At 38.9% G+C, this 11,073-nt stretch overlaps 1 protein-coding gene across 6 annotated transcripts in view; it reads left to right on the top strand.

The window, feature by feature from the left end:
- Positions 1-11,073, top strand: part of LOC128896892 (sex-lethal homolog) — a 27,012-nt gene that overhangs the window by 11,193 nt on the left and 4,746 nt on the right. For 4 of the 6 annotated variants that reach the window (XM_054160459.1, XM_054160463.1, XM_054160461.1 and 1 more), the window contains exon 6: positions 2,523-3,871. The exons of 1 other annotated variant lie outside the window; for it this stretch is intronic. In XM_054160459.1, coding sequence (XP_054016434.1) covers positions 2,523-2,794 — 272 coding nt within the window. In that variant the 3' untranslated portion in view covers positions 2,795-3,871. Of the gene's footprint in view, positions 1-2,412; positions 3,872-11,073 lie in introns of those variants that run through there. One more of the 6 variants, XM_054160465.1, reaches the window with a different exon arrangement.

Raw genomic sequence — 11,073 nt, 5'->3', positions numbered from 1 at the left:
CTCTCTCTCTCTCTCTCTCTCTCTCTCTCTCTCTCTCTCTCTCTCCTCCCTCTGCCCCCCCTCTCTCTCTACTTCTAAGTTTTTTTTCCAAGTTGTGCGCATGAGTTTGAAAAGAAGACTCTGGTGATATCCGAATCAAGATTTTCTCGCAGACGGACACAGAACAAACATATCAGTGGTGCTGCGATAGAAATGTTTCTTTTGTGCGTGATATACGTTTATTTTTTGGGCGGACGAAACGAGACCCGGGAAAGAATGGTCAGCCGGGGCGGTTAGTGGTCCACGAAAGAAAGGAAAAACACTCGTTGAGTTGTATTCTGCGCACACGGCTGGTTTAGAAGTTTGTGTTTTTTGGACCGATGGCTGGGTCGACCGAGGCTGCAACTCTGTTGTTCTAGTTGCTATATCACTGCTGCTGCTGCTGTAACTATGTTCAGTTTTTTTTTTTTTGCCTAATCGTTTTCTCAAGTTTCTATGGAGCCATCGTACTAGTTCTATTTCTTTTTTTTGTTGTATCTGGAATTCTGTACGACTTATGTCTTTGAGCTGTTTGTACCTTTTACTTTTCTTTTCTTTTTTTTTGTTTGAGAAGACACGTATGTTCTGTTACCGTATCATTTGAGACTTTGGAAAAATACATTTTCTGTTCTGGAAGAAATTTTTTTTTACTGGCTCTCTTTCATCATCCTTCAACAAATGCGTGCGTTTTTTTACTCTCCCGATTGCAAACACTTAGAGACGAAGGTTTTCTTATTTTCCTTGTTTGATCCTTTGACTGCGGGTCGATTTTCTGATGGAAATTCTGAGAGGCGTAGAGGTGTGAATTTGAAAAAAATATCAGCTTATAGGGAACGATAAGACGACACTTTTTTGTATTTACAGTTTATTTATGCGACGTTTAGTTTTTAAAATAAAAATTCAAAACTTGGAAGACCTTTTCTCCATGAATTTGATTAGATTTGCAGTGGTGAAAATGAAAGCATCATTATTTGGCAATTACTTATCTGATGAATTTGACAAAAATATCACCTTATAGGGAATGAAAAGACGAAACTTTTCTGTATGTACAATTTATTCATAGGACGTTTAGTTTCACAGATAAAAATTCAAAACTTGGAAGACCTTTTTTCCATGAATTCATGATTACATTTGGAATGGTGAAAATGAAAGCATCGTTACTTGGCAATTACTTATCTGATGAATTTGAGAAAAATATCACCTTATAGAGGATAACAAAAGGAAACTTTTCTATATTTACAGTTTACTCATACAATGTTTAGTTTCAGAGATAAAAATTGAAACTTAGAAAACCTTTTACCTGAAATTCAATGTTAACAAACTTCAAACTTTTCAATTTTTATTTCCTAAACTAAACGTCCCATGAATAAACTATAAAAATAAACAAGTTTAGTCTCTTCATCCCCTACAAGCTGATATCTTTTTAAAAATCGATTCAACGAATATAAACGTTTCTCTGAACCCATTTCTCGAGGGTGTATATATAAGCCCTTCGCAGTCAAAGGGTTAATTAACCGATTAACGCCTGTAGCTTTTACGTTAAAAGGAGAACATGTTTTTTCTGTCTGTGTGTCTCTCACTCAGTAGGATCTTTCTGTAACACAATGTTTTGCGAATTGTTTATATACTGCTCAAAGCGATCAGGAAGGAAAGCATCGATTCACGTTTGATTCTCGAAGCCAAGCTATACTGGGCATGGCCAGTGCAACGTTAGCAAATTAATCGCAGGACCCTAATCGATAAGAGACTTCTGTACTTTTGGAACTTTCATACTGCGGTTTGAGCAGTACGTAAAATTTGTAGCTCGCCTGACACACGTGTTGTTGTATGCCTGCGAATAATTCTTTAGCGAGCGTCGTTGCTAATCCATGGTTAGATCTGGACAGATTGCATCTGCGAAAACTTGTGGCTTTGACAGAGAATTTGTTCAATGCATGGCTGTGTCCAGTATCAAGCGATTACCATGCACAGTATAGGACAAATGTATTTGGAACGATAGGTTACAAGTATATTTCACATCTGTCAAGGAATTGTAAAGTAACCATCCAAAGATTCCTATGTTACAGTGGCTTACATTACATACAGCGTTGAATAATTAACATGTAGACCAAGTTACCCAGGAACATTTCAGCTTCTGTTCGCTACTTTCAACAGAAAATTCATGGTGGTTTGAAGACTGCGTACCTACAATCTAAGTTGAGTTTCACAAATTACCATATAGACAGTGTACTATTTAAGTCTACGTAGGCGATATTATTACAAAAATTCGCAAAACATTGACTCTGCCAGTGTCCACGATTACATTTGTCCGCTGCTGTGCGTGTCCCTACTCTAAGTGTCTGGAATAATTCTTTAACATGCCGTTTTCATTTCTATGCTCGCCAATCCACGAAGGAGAACGTCTGTATCCGACCAGGAACAAATACCAGCGTTACGCGCATTACCTTTACTAAAACCGAGGAACGCGTTCCGTGTTCAAGTTTTCTCGTTCGTTACCCTTGCAGTTGTGTCTTCCAAATTGCTGCGCGAAGACGACGGCATTTATTGGGTCGTTGTAACTCGAACACGCCGATGGAAGCCTGTGCTCAGCGATAAGGAGGCGATTTTGAAGAGCCACGAGGAGATCTCGACGGGAACGTGTCGTTTTTTCTATTGGCTTTTGTATGTATCACGGCGGAAGTACAGAGGACGTCGCGATAAGTCGTGTACAGTTGCTGAGTCCTCGAGCTGGGAGATGGGCAACGGTTTTTATCTGGATAAAAAGATAATTAAATGAAAGTATCGTTCGTTGACAATTACTCATTTGATGAATTTGAAAAAAATATCACCTTGTAGAAGATGACAAAAGAAAACATTTTGTATTTACCAGTTATTCATAGGACATTTAGTTTCATAGATAAAAATTCAAAACCTGCAAGACCTTTTTTCCATGAATTCGGTTACATTTGCTTATTAAATAGAGGATAAAACTGTTCCGTTATGTTCATCTTTGGAATCTTGTAAGCTTGTGTCCCGTGGAAGAAGTTTAGGATGGTTGGGCTGTTCGGGTTCTGAGATGAGCATTAGTTTATCGTAAATTAAATTAATTAAGACCCATGGCTATGATTAGTTTGTAATTATGGCTGCAGTACAGGTTCCTGTGGTTGCTCGATAGGTCACTTGCATACCTAATCGATCATCTTTTATTGGTAGATTGAATATCAAGTTTTACCTGCTGAATGGTAATTCAATAATTGGAAAGCTTGTTATCTTACCACCCATGCTCTATGCCAAGGAAGTATAGTTAAACACGGTTCAATTTAACAGATAAGATTGCAGAGCGAAATACAAATTAAGTGGAACTACGTGAACATTAGAATTTCAATTGTATTGTATTTCATAATCATGGTATAAATTAATTATCACTAGCCTGTGGATCTTTATGCATTTATAAGAAATTTGAATGTACAATAACCTACAATATGCAAACAATATGCAGGAATATATATTAGGTTGTCCCAAAAGTTTCTTCCGTTTTATTAATAAGTAATACATACACAATAATTCATGTCTAATGTTACATTATTGAATTGTGTACGATTCATTTTGCTCCATTACTGTTATGACATCAACATCTAAGAAATTAGATTGTCTATTTATATAAACACTACCGCACAAAATAATTGAGTGCAAATTACTAAAGAAACTTTTGGGACAACCTAATAAAAAAAGAGTAAAAGTAAAGTTAATGTTATAATACTAGGTTGTCTTATAAGTTACCAGACACTTGCTACCAATAAATCATTTTATAGTAACATTATAATCAAACAATAATTATTCTTCAAAATAAATGCCATCGCTTCTGATAATTTTCATCCAACTTTCTGCCAATTGTTCAATTCTGATTTGGATCAAATGTCATAAAGAATTTTAATGTCAAAAATTCAAGCATCAAGTGTCCGGGAACTTATGGGACAACCTAGTATTTGCTATAATATGCATTTATAGGAAATTTGAATATGCAAGACCTAAAAAATGCAAACAATATGCAGGAATATAAAAATGATTGAAAGTAAAGTTCATGTTATAATATTTGCAGAATAAAATAAATTCGTATTTAGATTAATTATTTGTAGACACGTTTTCGAAGATTTTATTTTGCATAAAGATCCACAGTCTAATTATCTGCAGTAGTATCTATATTCAACAAATAAGAAGTGAAACAAGAACACAATTTGTAGAGTATATTAATGATCCAGTGGGTAATGCGCTTGACTGATAGTGCAGAGGTCCCGAGTTCGAATCTCCTCCGCCTCACTTTTCCAGTTGTGTCTCCTGCACTTGTTTTATTCGTTGTTTATTCTCAATCATAAATTATTTATCACGTAATCATTAGAATTTCTCGATCGTAGAATGAAATATCCCGTCACAAATAAAATAAAACAATAAAAAATCAAACATGAAAACAGTTAAAATCAGAGTTTCGGTAATAGCTAGCGAGTAAAGCTACGCGACTGATGATAATGCACAGGCCCCAAGTTCGAATCTCCTCTGCCTGAGTTTTCCAGTTGAACCTCCCAAACACGTTTTATTCGTTATCTAATTATCGTAAATAAAAGTTTGCCCATCCCCGGTTCGAAACCGAACTTGCCGCGCCGATCCAAAGTACGGTCACACCATTAAGGATGCTATTGTAATTCGAAAATACCGACACAATTTGCTCAACGATTGTAAACGAGATTACCTTTGTAATTTCTCGACGAAATAGAGGCATTTAATCGCAGTTGTGCGAAGGCAAAAACGTTCGATCGAATGCCTACAGTGGTTTATAACGCGTTCACCCACGAATGCTAGGAACAATCGTTTATTTCCCGTTCAGGAAAAGGTGACCTAAAGACAAAATTGCGTCGTGTGTATTGTGCGTGTTTACTCTACAAGCAGAGAAATTATCTGCTCGGTGAAATATTGCGAAACATTGCAATATTCTTTCAAAGCTCTATATTCCTCTATGTATCGAAATGTAGAGCTCTGAAAGGGCCCGTGACGATTATTAAAAAGCTCAATTTCATTGTCGAAGGGTTTGGATCGAAGGGTCCGTTGGGTCGACGCGTCGAACACAGGGCCGGCGTTGGGGGGGGGGGGTAGATTTTTTAGGGCGTCGCAGTCCGGTATCCCTGGTGTACGAATATACCGATATACATGGTGTCCCAAAAATGTTGTAACACCTTGAAAGAGGTGGTCCGAAAGGTGATTTGAAACAACTTTTTCCTTAGCGAAAATGTCGTCCGAGGCTTCGTTAAGGAGATATTAAGAAAAAACCCCGGACCAATCAGAGCGCGAGGATCCAAGTGGAGCGGCCACGATAGGCGTGGGCAACGCGCTCTGATTGGTCCGGGTTTTTTTCTTAATATCTCCTTAACGAACGCTCGTACAACATTTTCGCTAAGGAAAAAGTTGTTTCAAATCAGCTCTCGAACCACCCCTTTCAATGTGTTACAACATTTTTGGGACACCCTGTACATACAGAGTAGAGGTGATTTGAAACAACTTTTTCCTTAGCGAAAATGTTGTCCGAGGTTTCGTTAAGGAGATATTAACAGAAAATCCTCGACCAATCAGAGCGCGCGGATGCCGGTGGAGGGCGGTCGTCTAGCGCGTAGCCTACACCTACCGCGGCTTACTCGCGCTCTGATTGGTCGACGTTTTCCCGTAATATCTCCTCAACGAAGCCTCGTACAACATTTTCGCTAAGGAATAAATTGTTTCAAATCACCTCCCGAACCGCCTCGTCCAAGGACCTACAACATTTTTGGGACACCCTGTACATACCCCTGAAGGGGCACCAGGATAATCTTGCCCGGGGCGCCAATATTGCTAAAACCGGCCCTGGTCGAACACCGATCGAGTTCACGCCGGTGTTCGTAGGTTCGAACCGATCCCACAGACGCGACGATTCTCGGGCCCGTCTTTTCGATAGATCGACTAATAATAAGACGTTCCCCAGTTTTACAGCGATTTTAAGTAGCTAGAATCTCGTTGGACGAACTCCTAACGTTTGCGGAATTTTTACTATTCTCGTCGATAGTCCACTCGACGCGTAGATAGCGTATTTACGAGAGATCTTCCAAAAACGACGACGACTCTTCCGTGCGTCGACGATTCTTCACTGTTACTATCTCTCGTCCTTTTATCCCTACTATACATCTACACGTATATACGAGCCAGTACGAAGCGTTTACGGAGTTTGGTGGATCCTGGTTAGGTAGAGGGACGTATCTCCTACGGCTCTGACAATCGTTCCTTTTTTTAAGCGACTTTTCCGCTGCCTATCGCGCGAGCGTCCTATCGTAGTTCGTAGTTGAACCGATCGTGATTCGGCCTGTCCATTTTCACGTTGTTGAAGTGAATTCCAGTAGGAGGTACGATGCGTCCACCTCGCTCTTGTATCGACGTATGCTGCGCGTTCAGGTGGTTGGTTATTAAGAACGGGGATGCACAATCTTCTCGTTCGATTAATTAGAATATTGGAATTTTAAAAGCCATGAATTTTAAAAAATACGAAAGCTTGCACGGTATCCATTCGTTCAATTCCTCGTCGAGACTGTGAGACGACTTTTACTGGAAATTCTAAGAACCGTAGAGGTGTAAATTAAAAAAAAAAAAATATCAACTTATAGGGAATGATGTAACTAAACTTTTTTATATTTACGGTTTATTCGTACGACGTTTAGTTTCAGAGATAAAAATTCAAAACTTAGAGACCTTTTTCCAGGGATCTCGTAGTGGTCTGATTCTGTTGCTGTTGTGTTAAAGAAAAAAACAACAACAGTCGAACAATCGAATCTAAAAAAAATATCACCTTATAGGGGATGACAAAACGAAAATTTTTTGTATTTACGACTTATTAATACGATGTTTAGTCTCAGAGATAAAAATTCAAAACTTGGAAGACCTTTTATCTATGAATTCGATTACATTTGCAATAGTAAAAATGAAAGCATCGTTAATTGATAAATACTCATTTGATGAATTTGAGAAAAATATCACCTTATAGAGGATGAAAAGATGAAACTTTTTTATATTTACGGTTTATTCATACGACGTTTAGTTTCAGAGATAAAAATTGAAAATTTATAACACCTCTTTCCTGAAATTTAATTTATTCAAGAAACTACTAACTTTTCGATTTTTATTTTCGAAACTAAACGTCCTATAAATAAAGTATAAAAATAAAAAAATTTCGTCTCACCGTCCCCTACAAGCTGATATTTTTTTTAAATTTATTTAACGAATAGAAACATTTCTCTGTGTCTCCATTTCTCGAGGTCGTATATCTCGTGGTAAATTCGGAGAAAAAATGAAACCCTTGGAAAAATGTCTGCTCTTATCGTCGCTTACACGCTAGGAGCCTCGCACGACATTAACATTGACTAATAAGTCATTAAAAATGGCGTCTTTAGTCATTAAGATTGATAGAAGTAGAAAAGAATTAGGACCGGGCATCGTTTCCTATAGCTACAGCACTGCGCGTTCTTGATGCGCATGCTTCGCTGTCGCCATATTTGACTGTCCTTCGCGCGTGCGCGAAGAATCCAAACACGCAGTGCCGTAGCTATAGGAAACGATCCCTGGTTCAAATTTTTTCCCGAAAACTGATTCGCGATTTGTATTACTGTTCTTCAGTTTCAAGATAATTCGATAAAATATTCTTAAAACAGTAAGTGGTCGCGAGGATGGGGGGAAGCGGGGGGGGGGGTGGAGGAAGTATGTACACGACGAATCGAAGAATGTGCATTCTCGTATTTAAGAAAAAGATTGAAACCATAGACAGGGCCATCTTAACGCCATTGCGGGCCCCTTATCACAATTATCTCTTAAATTAAAACTCCCGTTCATTTTCCATATGTATTCGTGCCATGGATGTGTTCAGCTTTGTACAGAATAGGGGCCTCTTAGTCTCGATACGTTGAGCCGGTACTGGCCGTAGCCAACCGAAGCTCCTTTACAGGGTCGTCTTAACCGCCCCCTTACATTTATTTCATTCAAATATAGATAATTAAAATTTCAAAAAAAAAAAAAAAAATCAATCAAAAATAAAACGTCAAAGTTCACGTTCATTTTCGTAATTATATACATTTACGCTGTAGATTTGTGTCGAATATTTCACAGATTAGCATAGGGGGATCTTGGTTTCAGTTTTTCGTTATTATGATGGCTCAACCCGGTATGTTTCGGTTAGGAAGCCTTGGGGGTCTTTAGTCTTGAAGATTCTTAGTCTAGGGGGCCCTTAACCTCGAAGGGCCCCTAGTGATCGTGTTCCCCCAATGTTGAGACGGCCCTGGCCGTAGAATACCGACATTCAGGAATTTAATTATTGCGAATGCGCTGGTATTTGAGCCGTGCACACTAACGCCACGCACGCTGATGATTCCTATTCGTCACGAGATACCCATTAGATTAGAAGGTTGGAGGTGCACAGAAATCAAATGCCGTAGCATAAGGGATGATAAAAGGGAGGCTGGATATTGTATTATCGTTTCAGAATTTAATTAGTAATTAAGTTAGAAATATTAACGCGTAAGGTTCTCGAGTACGTCGGAATGTATCACGAAACGACGCGCCGTTCTTTCGTTCGAAAATAATTCGAATGATTCATTTATAACAAGCAAGGGGGAGGGGCGTAAACTTCATTTTAGTTTGGGTAATTTTTGAAATACGGAGGGTATTATGCTAATTATACTAGTGTAGAACGGAATAGGGAAAAAAATGTGAGAGAGGGTGGAAAAACATGCAAATTTTTGACTCATTTCAACAAATTTGTGGTGCATTTAATAATGAATATTTTGGATTCGAACTTCTTCTCCTTGGAGATCTCACGGAAGCTTACAGAAAATATAGAAAGAGGTTTTTTCTAAAGTGAGGTTTTTTTAAAAATGATTTTTTTTTTTTTTTTTTTTTTTTTTTTTTTTTTTTTTTTTTTTTTTTAAGTAAATTCACAAGGAGCTTCTCTGTCGATTTTGATGAAGATCTGAAATTGTCTATAAAAAATATTTGTCACTTCTTCGATCAAAATAAAGTATACAGGGTGTCCCAAAAATGTTGTAACACCTTGAAAGAGGTGATTCGGGAGGTGATTTGAAACAACTTTTTCCTTAGCGAAAATGTTGTCCAAGGCTTCGTTGAGGAGATATTAACGGAAAACGTTGACCAATCAGAGCGCGCGTATACCGTTGGAGCGGCCGCGGTAGCGAAGACTACGCGCTAGGCGGCCGCGCTCATATGCTACTGCGAGCGCTCCACCGGCATACTCGGGGTAGGATTGGTCGGGGAGTGCGGCCGCCTCGCGCTCTGATTGGTCAGTGTTTTCCGTTAATATCTCCTCAACGAAGCCTCGGACAACATTTTCGCTAAGGAAAAAGTTGTTTCAAATCACCTCCCGAATCACCTCTTTCAAGGATTTCCAACGTTTTTGGGACACCTTGTAGAGAGAACTTCTATTGTTTACGAGAACAAAAATTCCTAAAGAAAAGAAGAGAAGACGTAAAATATCTTTTTATAATTTTAAAAGTTATCCGATTGTAAATATGTCCATCCTTTGAGAGGATAAATAATACATTTTTTGCACGGCAACGTGAATATTAAAAACCGAAGAAATAATCGAACAGTTACACTGTTGATTAGGTTATTTTTCGTTTTTCTTTTTTCAAAAATTCTCTAGACGGTAGCCGCAAAAGAATGGCGCGCGTTTCGAACATCCAAGCTGCTACATGCACTGTAAATAAGCCCGAAAGATTCTAAGTTTAACGTTAATTAGTAAATCGTAAGGTTCCACGGATCGGAGATGTGCGAAATGGTTAATCCCGAAGTCCAGTAGTGCTAAAGATGGCTGTGATACGGATAAGGAAATAATTAAACGAGAGAATGAACGAAAAAATGAGGCGAGAAACAAAAACGAAATATCATGCGAATAATAAAAACGGAGAGCCCCGCGACAAGGATGAAACGATGAAATTTAAGAAGAAAATTTCTCTCTTCCTCGCTCGGTCTCTCTCTCTCTCTCTCTCTCTCTCTCTCTCTCTCTCTCGCTCGGAAATAGGTTATAAATTCGTATAACCTCTCGAGGGGATCTTAACGAACATTTTATTTCCTTCGATTTAATACGTAGATGCAAAGCAAAGCAATCCTTATCTGTCGAATCGATTTCGACATGCTGTTTCGCTTTAGTATTATATATTTTTTAATTACGAAACGGTGTAACGATCGTAGGTAACTATAATTTTTACGTAAAATTGTATATACAGGTTAATCCTCAAGAGGTTAATTTTTACACGAACTACATCTGTGTATTTTAACGATACGAATTGCGGTCGAAGCCCAAAAATGGATGCTCGAGATGAGGAATGTCGTCGCAAGTGTTTTTCTTTTTTAATCATTGTTCCACGAGAGCGACGAAAATTCGAGGGACCGAGAACAAGTATTGTCTTGAAGGTAGCGGGTGCGCTGGGGGCCTCGGTTAAAAATGCCTGCGACATTCCCAATAATACATTCATCGTACTTTTCTCTTCTTCGTAAAACGAAAATAACGAAATAAAAGAATAAGAAAGGAAAAAAAAGAAAAGCTAGAGGGTATTGAGCTTGGCTACGAGGGGCGGGTAGGGGGGGCTAGGGGGCACCAGACCCAGGAACGTGCGAGTAGAGGGTGCTGGGATCAACTATGGGGAACTAGATGGCGTTGGACTCGGGAGTGGGGAGATAGAGGGCGCTAGGATCAGCTATGGGGGCTAGAGGGTACTAGGTTGTCAGCTATGAGAACTAGAAGCTACTGAGCTTAGTTATGGGGGGGGGGGCTTAGAAGCTGCTATGCTTGACTACAGGGGGTTAGAGGTTTCTAAGCTTAACTATAGAGGGGCTAGAGAGTACTGAGCTTAGTTATAGGGGGGTTAGAAACTGCTAAGCTTAACTATAAGGGAGCTAGAGGTTTCTAAGCTTGACTATAAGGAGGTTAGAAGCTGCTATGCTTGACTATAGAGGGCTAGAGGTTTCTAAGCTTGACTATAACGAGGTTAGAAGCTGCTA

The sequence above is a fragment of the Hylaeus anthracinus genome, unplaced genomic scaffold (genome assembly GCF_026225885.1).
Source record: "Hylaeus anthracinus isolate JK02 unplaced genomic scaffold, UHH_iyHylAnth1.0_haploid 11978, whole genome shotgun sequence".
Classification (NCBI taxonomy): Eukaryota; Metazoa; Arthropoda; class Insecta; order Hymenoptera; family Colletidae; genus Hylaeus; species Hylaeus anthracinus.
This window is presented reverse-complemented; position numbering and strand designations above follow the sequence as displayed.